Genomic DNA, 17,417 nt, shown 5'->3' on the forward strand with positions numbered 1-17,417 from the left:
TCCTTGGGGTCACTAGGAGTCGGATACGACTGAGCAACTTCACTTTCACTTTTCACTTTCATGCACTGGAGAAGGAAATAGCAACCCACTCCAGTGTTCTCGCCTGGAGAATCCCAGGGAGAGGGGAACCTGGTGGGCTGCCCTCTCTGGGGTCTCACAGAGTCGGACACGACTGAAGCGACTTAGCAGCAGCAGCAGCAGCATTTACTTGAGATGTCTGGTTTACTTTAATTAGCAGTAGTCTTTCCATGTTTGACTACTTCTTTTTTTTTTGGTAGGGGTTGTTTGTTTTTTTTGCAAAAACTTCTATACATCCTTGCCCTTTCCTTCCCTCTTCTGAATAGTCCCTCATAACCACCTGAGAGGCTAGCTTCCCAGCTTAAGTCCTCAGTAATATCTCCAATAAAACATAATTCTCAACTTTTAGGCTGTGTTTGTTTGTTTGTTTTTTTCAGTCGACGGAATAAAGACTTAATTCAGCCCTCAAACCTCAAATCATTAAAAGCTAGTTGGGAGACTGGAGATAATTGGATGTGTGGGAGCTATGTCGCTTCAGTCACGTCCCACCCTTTGTGACCCCATGGACTGTAACCCGCTAGGCTCCTCTGTCCATGGGATTCTCCAGGCAAGAATACTGGAGTGGGTTGCTGTGCCCTTTTCCAAGGGATCTTCCAGACCCAGGGATCGAACTCCTGTCTCTTAGGTCTCCTGCATTGGCAGGGGGCGCGGGGTGGGGGTGGGGGGGCTTCTTTACCCCTAGCGCCACCTGGGAAGCCCTGCAAACAAACAAACGACAGCATTCTGTAGGGTGTTACAGAAGCGTCCAGGTCGAGAAAGTCTCTGGGAGGGGTGATGCTCAGACCTGGAGCCGGTGAGGTGATGAGGGGCCGGAGCAGGACGCAGTGTCACGGGCAGGTCACAGGTCAGGTCAGGGGAAAGGTCTCGGCGAGGCCCCTGGCAGGGAGAGTCACCAGGGTCTCGGGGCTGCGGGAGCACTACACGGCCCCGCCCAGACCTCAGGTCGCCCCGCCCCTCCATCCCCGCGCGCTCCGGCCGGTCCCGCCCCTCAACCAATCCCCGCGCGCCGCCGTGGCGTCGCGGCGCCTGCGTGCGGCCTGAGGCGGGTCGGCGGCCCCGGCGCGGGGAACATGGAGGAGCTACTGAAGCGGGAGCTGGGCTGCGATTCCGTCAAGGCCACGGGTCACTCGGGTGGCGGATGCATTAGCCAGGGCCAGAGTTACGACACGGACAAGGGGCGAGTGTTTGTAAAAGTGAACTCCAAGCCGGAGGTCAGGGTCGCCGCGGGTGCGGGTTGGGGGGCGGGGCCGGGCCGAGGGTCCGTGTTCCTAGGCCCTCGTCCGGGCTCGCGGGTGGAGGCCGGTCTGGAGTTGGGGTCCGTGTCCAAGCCTGGGCCGTTGGCTGAGGAGGCGCTCGGTCACCCATGTCATCGTCGGGCCGGCTTGGACTTTTTGGGCCTCCGCGGCTCAGCTCTGCGGCCCCTCGAACCCTCGGGAGGTCGGTGCGTGTCCAGGCCGGTCCGGCGCGAGCCTCTGCCACTACTGGGACGCTGTGGATGGTTTTCCTGCGCGACCTAGGTGGCCGCTGCCTTGAAAGTCCATTGTTTGGCGAGTTTTGAATAAGGACAGGTAACAGAAACCCCTTGTCTTGGGGTTTATTTGAACTTGCAGAGATCAAAACCCTTTCTGAGTATTGGCAGTAATGAGGCTTTCGTCCTCAGGGCTAGTGTAACACTCCCGCACTCTGGGCCGCTTTAAACCCGAACATGTACTTTTCGGGGTCTGGTCTTGGAGGCTGGACGTCCAAGAACGTGGTGAGGCCTCCTATCCTGGTGTGAAGGCCACTTCTCCCCGTGACCCCATGTGGCAGAGGGCCCAGGAGAGCTCTCTGGGATCTCTTACAGGGGCTCTAATCTTCCCATGAGGGCTCCACCCCTGTGGCCTGGTCACTTCCCAAGGCACCGCCTCCTAACACCATTACATTGGGGGTTAGGTTTCAACCTGTGAATTTTCCGGGGCCACATTCAATCCCTAGGGCCACCCCTCCATTCTGTTTATATCCGAACGTTTTCTCAAGTGTTCATGTATAAAATAGGTGAGCCTCCCTGCTGAAGTTTACTTATTCTGGGATGTCCCTTCTTTGCACACTTTGGGTGGGTCGTGCCTGTAATGTTAGCTGGGAGGTCCCGGATGGCTCTAGTAGGCAGGGAGCAGGACTGGCAATACCTTGTTTCAAATAGGGCTGAAGGCACTGACCCCAGTACCGGGACCTGTGTGTTGCACACCCTTAGCCCTTCAGAGAATCCCACCCTGCATAGTGTGGGATGATCTCTTTCTGGATAGATGCTGTTCTCTCAAGACCAGCTTTCAACTCTTTGTTCTACAGAGATCAGCTCCATATCATCCTGTACATCCCTTCTATAGGAATTTGGCAAATAACGGTCCTTGAAGTTGCTCTTTTCCATTGGTTTCCCCCTAGCAGTACTAATGTAGTGGAGGCGTCCTTCCTTCCTTTCTATCACAGGCCTTCTCAGAGTTCTTTTTCTATTATGTGGCTCCGTCCTTTTCATGTCTGTATTTTCACTGTCATTAGCATTTGTAATAATTCAAAACTTGGTATGGATTACAGGGAAGCAAATGGTTTCCAGCAATTAAAATGGAACCACTCAGCAGTGCTTTTTAAACGTTGTCTTTCTGCTACTATTTCTTCAAGTTGTTGTTTTTTATTTTGTCATCAGGGTCTATTTTATTTTTGCTAGTCTTCACGTAAGTTCTTTCTAATCCTTTGGTAGATAGTTTCAAACAGGTCTCTTTCTAGTTTGCTTGGATAGATACTTGTGTGAGTTATGCAGATGTACCGGCTATAGCAGAAACATTTGCTGATTGTGTGGAAAATAGGACTCTCTTTATGCTTTGTATTTTAGGAGGTGAAATGTCTTCTGGACTCTTCTAAGAGAAGACTACACAGCTGCTCTTCTGTTTTCCTTCTCACTCTCTGCTCGAATGACCTGGTCTAAGTTTTTCCTCCTCATTATGCTTATCTGTCCTTTGCATGCTTGTATATTTGGTTTTCTCTCATGTTCCTCTCCTAAGTCCTGGACCTTTTGTAACTCTGCACCCCAACTGATGCTTACTTTGCCCTGGTCCCACTCTGGAGGAGTGGTTTTAGGGTTAGACACTTAGGACTGTGTGGTAGTAGACACTTCTGTGAGGGAGCCTCGGCTCTAGCTGGGTTCACAGACCCTTCTTCACCTCTCCCTGCATTTTTTTTTTAAATAAAAATTTTTTAAAATTCGATTCCTTACTTTATGCTGCACAGCAGTGCTTTAGTACAAAGTACATCCTGGGCCCAGGTGTGTTCCTTCATCTTCAGAGAATGCTATGAAAATTCTCCTTAAGACACAGTTCTTATCTTACTTCTCACCAACCTTAGCTCCCCAAGGTGGTGTACTAATAATCTGTAAAGTGTTTAGAATGGACTGTGTTAACTATTAGCTGCTAACTCAGTTAATTACAGCAGCAAACCTATGAAATTGGTACCGTTAATAACTCCATTTTACAGATGAGGAAACCAAGGTCACAGAATTAGTAACTATGAGGGATAGAAGTAGAAGAATATCCTGGGTCACTGTTTGTAGTGAACCCAAACTGGAAGCCCAGCGTCCTTCATTGGACGAACACATTTTAGAACCTTTGCTCTACAGAACAAGGATAATAAACTCTCTTGATGCAACAGCATTACAAATGCAGTGTGAAATGAAGAGGCCTGACTGTCTGCCTCTGTGTAGATAACAAAACAGATGGATAGATGCACTGGTGGGGCGGCAGTGTCTGGGCGGAAAGGAGTGCCAGGCGGCTGTCATGTGGATGTGCTGATTTTGGGAGAATTAGAGTTGGATGCTTTTGAGTTTGCAGTTTTCTTCTTATATGTCTGTAGAAATTTTACTCTAAAAAAAAAAAAATACTTTAAAGAGGAGGAATTACCTAACCTGGTAAGTTAGGGAAGATTTCTCTGAGAAATAAAAATTTTTATTAAGTTGAAATGTGAAGCATGACAAGGAAGGGGCTGACTTAGCAAAAAGAATGGGGAGGGGTGTTCCACGCAGAGGTGACATGGCATCTGGAGGTCTACAGGCTGGAGGCGGCTGGGGATCTCTGAGGAACTGAGGCTGTAATCCAGGAGCAAAATGTGTGTGCCGGCCTAGAAGTGTGGGGGTGGAGCCTGGGTAGGGGCTCAGATGAGGGTGCAGGGGAGTGGGCAGAGCCAGACCCTGTGGGGCTGTCACTCAGGAAGTGGGGTGACAGCTTGGAGTGTGTTCCAGGGTGAGATTTGCCTTCCAAAAGCAGGAGCAAGGACTTTTGAACTAGAAATGGGAAAGGCGATGGTGATGAAGTAGTGTCCGGTGCTAGGAGATGCCATAGGATTTGATGGTCCATTCAGGTGAGAAGTGTCCCCAGCTTGGTGGCACATACAGTTGAGGGCCACCTGTGCCTGAGGGCCGAGTGGGACAGGATTATGGTTGAGGTCCTGTGCGAGGAGGACCCATGCACAGTCCAGTTGCGCACCAGGCGTAGGTTCCTCCCTCTGGAGAGACGGGGATCAGTGATGGCATACGTGCTCAGTCGTGTCCAACCCTTTTGCAACCATAGCCCGCTAGGCTCCTCTGTCCATGGGATTCTCCAGGCAAGAATGCTAGAATGGGTTGCCACACCCTTCTCCCGGAGGTCTTCATGACCCAGGAATCAAATCTGTCTCCTGCGTTGGCAGATGCGTTCTTTACTACTGTGCCACCTGGGAAGCCCAACGACAACATAAACATACACAAAACTGGCAAGCACAATCCCTTTAATTCCTACGCAGCTTCAGAAGGTATAATCTGCTGTACTGAAAGGCGAAAAAGCTGTCCTTTCTGTTGAGTCTGCAGAGAGCCTTGGTTGTGGTGCTGGAGAAAACATGTCCACACAGAACCTTGCTCTCCCTCCTCCTCCCCTCCCTTGTTATTTCTCTGGCAGGCCAGAAGGATGTTTGAAGGCGAGGTGGCAAGTTTAACTGCCATCCTAAGGACAGGCACAGTGAAGGTGCCCAAACCCATCAAGGTCCTTGACGCCCCAGGAGGTGGCAGCATGCTGGTGATGGAGCATTTGGACATGCGGCATCTGAGCAGGTGCGTCCTGGCAGCTTCATCCCTGGGTGGCTTTGTCCTTCCTCTGAGTGGGAAGCTTGCAGTTGGGGCTACAGTTCTGCAGGATGTGATAGAAGAAACCCGTGACCCCCACACATCCCTGGGTCCTGCAGAATGAGCATCATGTACTCTGAGGGCCAAAGGCAAACAGGAGAGGAATCCTGTGCTGAGATGCTGACAGAGGACTGATGAGATCCTTTTTTGAGGATGCTCCTGTGAGGTCCTCTGTTCCCCCTTGCTTCACCAGAAGAGACTCTCTTCTCACTGCCTCACCTGCTTCATGTCGCTTGAGATCTTTCAGTTAGAGGTGGGTCCCCATTTGTGCCACATGTTTAGTGCCTGCCTTTTGGTTTCACAGTCATGCTGCAAAGCTTGGCACCCAGCTGGCAGATCTACACCTAGACAACAAGAGGCTTGGAGAGACTCTCCAGAAGGAGGCTGGCATAGTAGGTACGGCTGTGGGCCCGAGGGGACAGCCCCCCACCAGACAGAGGAAGACATCTGGCCAGTATGGGTGTGTGGGCAGAGTTGTGCTGCTGCTGTGTGTGGGCAGACCTGTGTTGCTGCCACAGGAAAGGAGTGTAAACCCAAGGCTGCATATTTGGTGTGCAGTAAACAGTGAATACAACTAGTGTGTTGTTTCAAAAATGCATTTGAAAGACAGGAAATATCTCTGGAACTCGAAACTCCATCATATTATAGTTCCTTTGATCTCTCACTCTCCAGAAGAAAGCCTATACAAGTTTCTCTGGCTTACCATACCATGCCTTTTCTTCTAGGAACAGTCACACATGAGGCTCAGAATGAGAGCCCTCACGACTGACCTTTTTAGAGAGCCTAGTGTGGTGGTGGCACTGAGGGTGTCTTCCAGGATTTTCATCCTTTGACATTGGATAATTCATGTGTAGCCCAGATGGTTTCTCCGCCAGGCAAAGTAGCAGACACAGCAGGAACAGATGACCAAGAATGTACTGTCCTAGGGGAATTCCCTGAAGATCCAGCGGTTAAGACTCTCCCACTACAAGGGGCACAGATTCGATCCCTGAATGGAACTAAGATCCCTCATGGCATGTGGCCAAAAAATAAATTAGAAAAGACAGCCTCGTCACCTCCACCCACATGTAGTTCAGGCCTTCAGGATTTGCTTTGAGTTTGGGAAGCTGCAGAGGATGACCTTTTACAAGCACAGCGGCTTATCTCCCATAAGTGACAGATGCTAAAGTGGCCACTGGAAGCCATTCTTTGCTGTTGGGTCATGGGGTGGATTCCCTCCTTGTTGGGACACAGGGTTGTTGTCGCTCCTCTGATGCCTCTCCTGGGAAGCAGTGGATGTCCTGGATCGTTGACTCTGATGGGGCAAGCTCTGTTCTGGGCCCTGATAGTGCATGGAGGCCAGGACCCTTGTCTGTCTCTGGAAGAGGACCCGGAGTGGAGAAGGGCACGCTGAGGTCAGGCCTCAGAGCTTCTCTGGACTTCCAGAGCAGGCCCCAGGGGAGCAGGGGGATTGTCATCTCTCTGGTTTCCTTTTGCTCGCAAGGAAGAAGAGATGAGCTGGTGGCACGGCCCTTTGTAGCCCAGTTCGGGTTTGACGTGGTGACGTGCTGCGGGTACCTCCCCCAGGTGAGTGACACCAGCGCTTTGCCCGTATTTCCTAGTCGCGTCAACCATTTAGAAACAACCTCATTTTTGGTGAAATTTGGTAAACGGTCTTTGCTCCTTTTTTTTTTCTTTGCTAATGAAAGAGGTCGACATGGAGAGTGTCCACCTCACATGTTGCTGCTGCTGCTGCTGCTGCTGCTAAGTCGCTTCAGTCATGTCTGACTCTGTGCGACCCCATAGACAGCAGCCCACCAGGCTCCCCTGTCCCTGGGATTCTCCAGGCAAGAGTACTGGAGTGGGTTGCCATTTCCTTCTTCAATGCATGAAAGTGAAAAGTGAAAGTGAAGTCGCTCAGTCGTGTCCGACTCTTAGCGACCCCATGGACTGCAGCCCACCAGGCCCCTCCGTCCATGGGATTTGCCAGGCAAGAGTACTGGAGTGGGGTGCCATTGCCTTCTCCACCTCACATGCTAGGTCAGGTCAAAGGAGCCAGGAAGGACTAACAGGATGCTGGATACCAAGGGGGCTGAAAATAGAAAGTTAAACAGTGTTTGATTTTAAATTGGAGACTCCTAAAGGTAGTGCAATGGAAAGGAACTGTAAGTTTGCGTTTTATGATTTTGAGGTTGGCTGCCCTGGGGGTTTCAGCCCAGGGAGCCACACTTGGGGCAAGTGGGTAGGATGGTGGCCATGCCCCCCGAGGAGAAGCAAGCAGCTCCCTGGGAGGGCCGCACTGAGTAACCTACAGGGCACTGTCCACTTGGTTCAGATCTTGAGGTGTTGTGGGAGGTTGTCCAGGTGCCTGCTGTCCCTGCATGTCCTCCAGACCCCAGGCTGCCGGGTCAGCTCCCCTGCTTCACACCTGTCCCTGTAATGGCGTCTCTGGGGGTCAGCCATCCCAACCCTGGCTCTGGCACCTTCCCCTGAGCTCTGCTGTCACCCACACAGGTGAACGACTGGCAGCAGGACTGGGTCACTTTCTATGCCCGGCAGCGCATTCAGCCCCAGATGGACCTGGTAGAGCAGAGGTCTGGTGACAGGGAGGCCCGTGAGCTCTGGGCTGCTCTGCAGGTGAGTGTCCATCTCCCCGCGCCCTCCCTCCCAACCCCAACCTGTGCCCATCATGTCCTGCAGGTGCTGTGGCCAACGCAGCCACCTTGGTGTGGGTCAGGACAGGAGGTGGGTGTGTCTGTGTACCAACCAGGCACCGGGAGCCACACTCAAAAAAGCCCATGTGTCCCTCCCACACGCATTGATCACTTTGCTGAGGCTGCATTTACCCTGGCAGTTAAAGATCCCCGACCTGTTCCATGATCTGGACATCATCCCAGCCCTGCTCCACGGAGACCTCTGGGGAGGAAACGTAGCGGAGGATTCCTCTGGGCCCATCATCTTTGACCCTGCTTCCTTCTATGGCCACTCGGAGTATGAGCTGGCGATAGCTGGCATGTTTGGGGGCTTCAGTAGCGCCTTCTACTCCGCCTACCACAGCAAAATCCCCAAGGCTCCAGGCTTTGAGAAGCGCCTGAAGCTGTATCAGCTCTTCCACTACTTAAACCACTGGAATCACTTTGGATCCGGGTACAGAGGGTCCTCCCTCAGCATCATGAGGGATCTCGTCACCTGAGCGCGGGGGGAGGCCGGAGTCCTGGTCCCTCGATCCTAACCGGACCCCTGTGGCCAGGCTCTCCTGCCCTGGAATAGCTTCAGACCAATTTTCCCAGCCTCGTATATAAAGTATGTGACGTCTCAGGAGAAAGCTTTTCTCACCCTAAAGTTAGACTTCATAGCTGGATGCAGCTGCACTAGAAATTGGTGTGAACCAAGGGACCAGTGGAGGGTGGGCTGCATATAACCTGCAGCTGCCCCAAAGGTAGAGAAGGGAGGTGGCCAGAGTGCCAGGCGCTGCCACCAAGGGCATCTTCCCTCCAGCTCCCCATCTCTGCAGGAGTGACTGGTATCCAGGGTAATGCTTCTTGGTGGGTCAGACTTGATTGTGACATGAAGGCATTGTCCTGGGAGCACCTCCTGATGACCAGTTCCAAACCAAATACACCCCCTTTCCTCTGTGCCGCCGCTGGACTGCTCATTTCTACAGCTTGTGAGCTGTCGTTCATCGGCACTGTAGAAACCGGTACTACGGCGGTGGTTTCCCTCCTTCAGTCTTGAAGTGGTGAGAAATGTTCACGAATGCCACTGATGCTAACAAATCCTTTTGCGTAAAAACTTGAATAAACTTCAAATGGCTTCAGTGATGTGTGAGACTGTATTTTCCTCATTTACGTTCTCTCCTGTGTATTGGTGCTGTTTGCCAGGAAACTCTCGTAATGTGACAATAAGTACAACTGTTGTTTCTTAAAAAAACACTTTTTTTTCTTGGCTTTGCTCAGTAAGAGAATAGCTCAGAGCTTCCAGATAAGGGCAGGTGTAGCCTGAGGACTTGCTGCTACCAGTTTAACTGCTGTTGTTGTCACCTTATGAGATTTGCTTAATGGTAAAGGGAGGTTGCGGAGAAGGCGATGGCACCCCACTCCAGTACTCTTGCCTGGCAAATCCCATTGACGGAGGAGCCTGGTGGGCTGCAGTCCATGGGGTCTAAAAGAGTCGGACACGACTGAGCGACTTCACTTTCACTTTTCACTTTCCTGCATTGGAGAAGGAAATGGCAACCCACTCCAGTATTCTTTCCTGGAGAATCCCAGGGACGGCGGAGCCTGGTGGGCTGCTGTCTCTGTGGTCGCACAGAGTCAGACACGACTGAAGCGACTTAGCAGCAGCAAAGGGAGGTTGAAAGTAACTCTCAAATTTCATTTCAAGGAAGAAGCCGATGGGTGGCGCCTACTAGTTCTGGCTTGGGCCTTGGAGGACACTGGTGTTAGAGGGGACAGTTTCTCATGACGAAGGTCCAAGGGGATATATCCATGTTTGCCCCTCGTCTGTTTTTTGTTTCTGGGTCAGGGCTCCTCAGTGGAATTCAGAAGTGGAACTAATGGCTTCAGAGTTTGGTTTTTGGGAGAGGATTGTGACTTCTTTTTTTTGGCTGCGTTGAGTCTCAGCTGCAGCACTCAGGATCTTTTCATTGTGTATGCTGGCTCAGTGGCCCCTTGGCAAGTGGGGTCTTGGTTCCCCAACCAGGGGTCGAACCTGCCTCCCCTGCATTGGAAGGAGGATTCTTAACCACTGGACCACCAGGGAAGTCCCAGTTACCTCTTTTAAAAAATCATTTTAATTGTTACTCTTTTTAAAATTAGTGTCATTTATTGATGTTTCTTCACTGTATTGGCGCAGTGGCATGAGAAAATACATAAATAAAATTTCTCCATGCACAAAGGGTGTCTGATTGACCGAAGATGACACGGGAAGAATGTGTTTTGGTCGGAGGACATTCCTCACTGTGCTCGGGGGCTGAGGTTGGCCCAGTAGGGCACCTGCAGTGAAACTTCCAAGCAAGATCGGGTGCCCCAGATCAGGCCCAGCCTGGGCCAGGAGGCATGTTCGGGAGAAACCTGTCCCCTCCCACCCCTCAGCAGGCATCCCTGGCTCCTTTTCTCCTCCTGGGGCCCCGGCCCTGAGCTGAGAAATCCCACCAGGTGGATGGGGGGGTGGGGCTGTGCCTGGGAGTCCATCAGTGAGTTCCCACCACCCTGCAGTCCCCATGTGTCCCTCTCACTTGAGTGCTAGTTGTCCAGACTGTGACTTATAAGAGCTTGTAGTTGTCAAAAGTTTCAAACGTAGTAATTCCTAGACTATTGTTTGCCAGAATTTTAGCACCTTTACTATGACCTTGATGTGGCTTCCCTGGTGGCTCAGATGGTATAGGATCTGCTTGCATTGCAGGAGACCCAGGTTCAATCCCTAGGTTGGGAAGATCCCTGGAGAAGGGAGTGGCTACCAGTATTCTTATTCTTGGCCTGGAGAATTCCATGGACAGAGAAGCCTGGTGGGCTACAGACCATGAAGTTGCAAAGAGTTGGACACAATTGAGTGACTTTCACTCTGACCTTGAGGAACCTGATGACTGTCTCCGTGGGAGGTTTACCCCCCCACCACCAGGTTTATCGTGATGGCATGTGTGCTGCTGTGTTCACACCTGTCATTATACAGACGTCGTTTCCCAGATGGTTTTGGTTCTGGCAGTAGCCAGACTTGAGTCTTCCTCAGAGAGAACATTCTGTGATGGAGACCTTTTGGGAGCTGCAACCCAGTGCTCCTCCTTCTCTGTGGTCTACTGGGGAGAAGCAGAAGGGTTAGCAGGCAGACACTGGTGGATGTGTGTTTGTTTAGTTAGAGGATCTTAAAGGAAGGGGTTCCATTTCATGTCCCTTGTTTCACATAAACCATCCAGTGGGTGGAAGCCCCAACTGGCATTGTGGGAGTCACTAGTGACAGGGAGGCATTCCTTCTGCTCCAGTGGACTTTCCTGCAGGCCACACTCCACCCTCCAGGTTCTAAGATGGGGAGGCAGCCTGGGGAAGGGACAGGACACGGGCCCCCTGACAAGGAGGATGGTGGACCCCTTCCAGGAGAGTCATCTTGGGGCTGTGCCGCAGGGAGCAGGTGCTTCTGCCCCACAGTGGCTCCCCCGCCATGTCAGCCCAATATGACCAGGGATGAGAGCCAAGGCCAGAGCTTTGCTGGGGTGCCGCATCTTAGAGGGGCAGCCAGTCAGCGTGGTCAAGACAGGATGTTGGGGCATATCCCAGAGCTGTGGCAGGCACTCAGGTGACAATACTGTGGTGTTTCCCAGCTTTTGTGATGGTGCCAGTATCTGTCAGCGGTTTTTTTTGCTGTGCAGCATGCAGGATCTTGGTTCTCTCACCAGGGATCAGACCTGTGTCCCCGTGCAGTGCAAGCGTAGAGTGTTAACCACAGGACCACCAGGGAAGTCCCTTCTGTCAGCTTTTTAGACTGCACTTTGCTGTGGTAGTTTATTCTAAAATAACTATTTTGGCATCTCATTTTGTATTCATAAGTATGTAAATATTCCTATATAAAGGGTTGCCAAAATTATATAGACCTCAGGCCAAAGGCCACTGGCCTCTCCAGAGTTACTGTTTGTGGAGTGTTCTGTTCCTTGAAGGCTCCTCTGTGCATCTGAGGAAAGGGTGGCTCAAATGGATTGGGGTGGGGGAGGTTTTGAGAGGTGCGAGGGAGGTTTTGAGAGGCACGAGTTCAAGGGGCAGGTGTGTGGCTGGCGTCCCTGCAGGGCGGCCTGCTGACCCCTTAAGGAAGGGGGAAATATGACTAGACCCTCAGGGGCTAGCTCTGGAGCTCCTGGATTCCTTGGTCACTGAGACAAGAGGAGAGGCCTGTGCCCTTTGGGGTGGTCGAGCACCTCAGGAGGCCAAGGGAGGTAGGAGCTTCCCCAGGTGCCCATGCAGGAGCTGGCTCTGGGACAGTGGCACTTACTTCTTACTGAAATAGGAATATTACATCAAAACATCTGGTTATCTGCTGCTATCAGGGCATCAGCTTTCCAGAAGGAAGTCTTCAGATAACAGAAGTTTAGCTTTCTACCCAAAGTTACTTACTTTGTATCCTTTTGATGAAAGTGGACCTGAAATACGGGCTTTTCTACCTTAAACAGAGGATGCCAGTGACCTTTACCGCCTTCATGATCAGTCTTCATTGTCCATACCATCCCCCTGTGTGCCTAAAAATGTTTCAGGTCATTTGTTTATGTTAAGGGGCCTTAGCTAGCCGTGTGCCCAGTTTATGCCCTTGACAGCATCTTGGGTGTGGGGTGCTGAGAGACCCCCTCCCCAGTTTATGGCATGTCATCACCATCATTAAGGTTTCACCTACAACTTTTCCCTTTGTCTCATTTACCACTTCCCTTTGTCCCCATATCCTTTCACCTTCCCCTCCTTCAGTTCTAACTTTCTGCTTCTGAAACATCATAAAATCATATAACTGGTGGCTTCCAGAACAGACTCGAGGCAAAGGCTGGAAGTCTCTTGGGAGTGAAGTGTGTGTCTTCAGGGCTTGGGTTTTGAGATCATTCTTGGGCTCATTCTCAGTTATTGCTCAGAGTATGAGCTGAGACAACAGAGAGAGAATGTTTGTAGAAGAGAGTCTGACCTGGGTGGGTATCCCTACTGTAAAAAGCTGGGATTCTGACAGGTCCTGTCTTGCTGTGCAAAGCCCCAGCTCAGATAAGTTGGTGGCCATGGAGGGCCCTGTCTACTGCTGTCCTGAGCCTCACGTCTTCAGGGTGTCAAAAAGACACTTGTAAATAATTGGGATTCTGTTATAGGATGATGTTATGGGATGTATTGGGCTTTCCTTGTGGCTCAACTGGTAAAGAATGAGCCTGCAATGTGGGAGACCTGGGTTCGATCCCTGGGTTGGGAAAATCCCCTGGAGAAGGGAAAGGCTACCCACCCCAGTATTCTGGCCTGGAGAATTTCATGGACTGTATAGTCCATGCGGTTGCAAAGAGTCAGACATGACTGAGTGACTTTCACTTTCACATGGGATGTATTCTGTCTGGGATTCAGAGGGAATCTGGGGTATTACAGCCAAAATCAGGGAGGAAAATGCTCATTTAGAAAGAAGTTCAGTTTGTTCCAGAGAACAGTGCACCCAACTGCCAGAAGAAAGTGCCACTTTGCTCCAAACAGACGTGAATCTAGCAAACGCTTAACCTGCATCACACAGGACTATATGTCTATGACGTCCTATTGGAGGAGTTAGGAACCGTCCTGGTGGACAGTCTTAGAAGCCTGGAGACCCTCCACTTCTGGTGTAATGGAAACCAAGCTGCGCTGGGGGCCAGGAGACCAGTGTGAGAGGGGACTCTTAAGTTTTACCTGAACTTTGACTCCTTCATTTCTAAAATGGGTTCAGCAGAAGACCCAAGTAGACATATCTCCAAAGAAGACATACAGATGGCCAACAGGCACATGAAAAGATGCTCGCTATTGGCTAATTGTTAGAGAAATGCAAATCAAAACAACAGTGAGGTACCTTCTCACACCAGACAGAATGGCCATCATTAAGTCTACAAATAACAAATGCTAAAGAGAATGTGGAGAAAAAGGAACCCTCCTACACTGTTGGTAGGAATGTAAATTGGTGCAGTCACTGTGGAGACCTGTATGGAGGTTTCTTAAAAAACTAAAAATAGAATTACCATGTGATCTAGCAGTCCCATGCCTGGGCAAAAACCTGGAAAAGGTGAAAACTAATTTGAAAAGATACATGTACCCCAATATTTGTAGTAGCACTCTTTACAATAGCCAAGACCTGGAAGCAATCTAAATGTCAATCAACAGATGAATGAATAAAGATGTGGTACCTGTATACAATGGAGTACTACTCAGCCATGAAAAAGAATGAACTAATGACCTTGCAACAGGATGGATGGACCTAGAGATTATCATACTTAAGTAAATCAGACAAAGACAAAATACTGTGTGATATCACTTACATGTGAAATTGAAAATAGGACAAATTAACTTACTTGTGAAACAGACATAAACAAATTTATGGTTACCAAAGAGGAAAAAGGATAGGAGGAGATAAGAGTTTGGAATTAGCAGATTCAAGCAACTATCTGTAAAGTAAGTAAACAACAAGGTCCTATTGTATAGCACAGGAAACTATCTTAATATCCCATAATAAACCATGATGGAAAAGAATATGAAACAAATATATAAATGTATAACTGAATCACTTTGCTGTACAGCAGAAATTAACATCTATTAACTATATTTCAGTAGAATATAAAAATAATATAAAAAAATTAAAAAGTAAAGGGACTTCCTTGGTGATCCAGTGGCAAAGACTCTGTGTTCCCAAAGCAGGGGACCTGGGTTGAATCGCTGGCCAGGGAACTAGATCCCAAATACTGCAGTGAAGATCAAAGGTACCCCCATGCTGCAACTAAGACCTGGTACAGTCAAATTAAATATATAAATAAATATTAAAAAAAATACAGTGGGCCCAGGTAGCAATACCCAAGGGGTTATTGGAGATTAACTCCTTGGTGGGTACCTTGCCTGTAAGCACTGCTCAGCCTGTCTAGCCTGTCTCCCAGGGTGGGGTGAGTGGGCAATTTGCTCTGTCCTCCTCCTCATGGTCTCCTAGTAAACATTTTTTTTAAGCCACGCCATGCTCTTTGTGGTATTTTAGTTCCCTGAACAGGGATCGAAGCTGCCCCCGTCAGGGGAAGCACAGAGTCCTAACCACTGGGCTGCCAGGGAATTCCTGGTCTTCCAGGGAAATTGCTTCCAAAAGTCCCTTTTGTGAGAACTAGTCTCCTGGCTGGGGTTTCCTCTTAGGCAGAAATATGTGGATATACTGAGAGTTGTTCAGACACAGTGATCAGGGATCAGAGTGGTAGGGAACTGTGGAGGGCATGGAACAGCCGCCTCATCACAGCCATCTCTGAATTCTGAAGTGACATCAGAATTCCCCTCCCTTTCCCAGAGTCTGGGTGAGGGGCATGAACCCAGAACACTTCATTGGAGGCCAGGATAGTGGTCTAGCCTCGATACCTGGACGGCGTCCACCGGCCCTGCTGGCAGCCAGGCCTCAGGACCCCAACCCCTGTCCCAGCTGCCTGATTTCAGAATGGACTGTTCAGAATGACAGCACCCAAGGGCCGGTGCTGTCAGCTGCCTCCTTGGTGCTGCTTTTCTAAATAGCATTACACCCCCCCGCCCCGAGCCTTCCCCCACGTGGAGTGGCAGGACACATTCGGTTGTGGGCTCCGTTCTCCTCAGTGCCGTTGGACTTGGTATTCATGGTAAGGGTCTGGATGAGCAGGACAGTCGCTCCTCTGCCTAGGGACCCCAGTATCTTGGCCCGGCCCACCACCATGATCCACACCCCAGACACCTTTCCTGAGGACTCTTGCAGCAGCTCCTTAAGTTTGGGCTACACCTGGGGCTGAGAGGTGCCTTCTGCACCTTTGCAGCCATCATTCTGGTTTTCGGGGAACCAGTAGCACAAGGAGACTGGCTGAAGTGAGTCAGGGGCTGCTTGGATGTGCCTGAGTCACATCTCCCATTTGAGTTTCCGACCATAAACCAAAGGTGTGGAAGGAGGGTGGGCTGGTTTGCAGTGTCAGAGTGGTTTCCTAAACACCTGTCTTTGTGCTGAGGGGTCTGCTTTCAGACCCAGGCTGCTCAGATGGGAGCTGGGAGGCCTGGGGGGTAGCCCCAGTGCCTGGGTTGGGGACCAGTAAGATGGTTTGCCCCTGCCTGGCTGCCACCTGGCATGTTCAGACCCTGCTTGGGCAAACTGTGGCCACGGCCCAGAATGGGGCTCAGTCAAGTCCAGCGTCTCCCCCAAAAGGGGGCAAGAGGGTGTTGGAGGGCAGAGCTCACAGGCACTTGACCCCAGCAACCTTGGGACTGGGTTTAGACCAAAGATTTGGAATTCCAAAAGAACAGAGAAAACAATGGAAATCATAAAGAGAACAGAAGAAGCTGAAGGCAACCTCATAGGGGTGTAGGACCTAAGTTTCCATCCTGAAAGGGCTCACCTGCCCTGCCCAGAGGAGACTCACCCTGGCCACCTCCCTGAGGAATTGTCAGGTACTGGTGATAGAGGACGGAAGGACCTCCAGAGAGACAGAACAATGTCCACACAGAGAATAAGAATCAAAATGGCTTCCAGCTTCTCAATGGCATAAGAGCTGGAAAGTGAGGTTGCAGAGCCATCTCAGTGATGCAAGAACAGCCCGGAGTTCCTTACCCAGCAGGACTGCTCATCAAGAATAAAGACATCTGCAGAAGTGCCAGAGCTCAGCTCTGCTGTCAGATTCCTTCTCAAGATGCGATAGGAGATTGGACTTAACCAGGATGAGAGGAAGAGCTGGGAGGAAGGGGACTGTCAAGGGGGAAGTCAGGCCCTTCCTGCAGATGCCACACAATCTCCTGCCCACCTGCTCTTGGGCCTGTGTGTGCAAGGGCATGTGTATGCGTTTATGCATGCCTGTGTGCAAAGACATGTGCATAGGGCGCATGTGTGTTTTGAAGCTCCCTTCCCAGGGCAGCTGGCTTCTGTAATCAGGAGTCCCACTCAGGGTGGGGTCAGTTGCCCGTGGTTCTGGTGGGGTATCAGAACCACAAGGGCACACTCTATCTCTGATGGGCACCAGGTGCCCTAATGAGAAAGCCCAGTGCCAGCAACTGGTGTCACCAGGCATGCCTGGGGCCTGGCATGACATGGTGGAGACCCCCAGCCTTCTACAGAGCCTGTGAGACCGAGCTAGGCCTGGGACCTGCATCCCAGGGACCGCAATCTCCCCTGGACTGTCCTGCGTATGGCTGGGTGGGAGGAGCCTGGGCCAAGGCCCCGGCAGGGTTCAGGGAACCTCAGTGCGGGGAGGTCAGGCCCTACAGAGCCCTGGGCAAATCCCCAGCAGGTCCAGGCTCAAGAACTGTGGACACACGGGAGGGCACCGCCCCCAAGTCTGTCCCCCATCAGAGAACCCCGCCCTTCTCCCCCAGGGCTAGGACCACCGCGCTTGGCCCTCCGGTGCGAGACAAGGAACGCTTGCCCGGCCTGACAGCACCCCGCCCTCACACCCCACCCCTCCCCGCTGGAGGCGGACCCGGAGGCAGGACATCGGGGCGCTGGGAGCCGCTGGGAGCCGGTAGGCCGC

The 17,417-nt window shown here is 51.2% G+C and overlaps 1 protein-coding gene across 4 annotated transcripts; it reads left to right on the forward strand.

Annotated features, from left to right (window-relative positions):
• Positions 1-1,117: 1,117 nt before the first annotated feature.
• On the forward strand, positions 1,118-9,050 carry FN3KRP (fructosamine 3 kinase related protein). 4 transcript variants are annotated; one of them, XM_086356836.1, is made up of 6 exons: positions 1,118-1,289; positions 5,031-5,182; positions 5,559-5,650; positions 6,738-6,820; positions 7,748-7,870; positions 8,088-9,050. In XM_086356836.1, exons 1-6 carry the CDS (start codon positions 1,149-1,151, stop codon positions 8,424-8,426), a joined length of 930 nt encoding a protein of 309 aa, XP_086212962.1. In that variant the 5' UTR covers positions 1,118-1,148; the 3' UTR covers positions 8,427-9,050. The 4 variants fall into 4 exon arrangements, with proteins under 4 accessions (XP_086212962.1, XP_086212963.1, XP_086212964.1 ...); XM_086356837.1 differs by having other exon boundaries at positions 8,732-9,050; XM_086356838.1 differs by having other exon boundaries at positions 5,036-5,182.
• Positions 9,051-17,417: the final 8,367 nt, after the last annotated feature.

The sequence above is a fragment of the Bos grunniens genome, chromosome 19 (assembly GCF_055505025.1).
Source record: "Bos grunniens cultivar Pamir isolate PY7600 chromosome 19, Bosgru_T2T1.0, whole genome shotgun sequence".
NCBI lineage: Eukaryota > Metazoa > Chordata > Mammalia > Artiodactyla > Bovidae > Bos > Bos grunniens.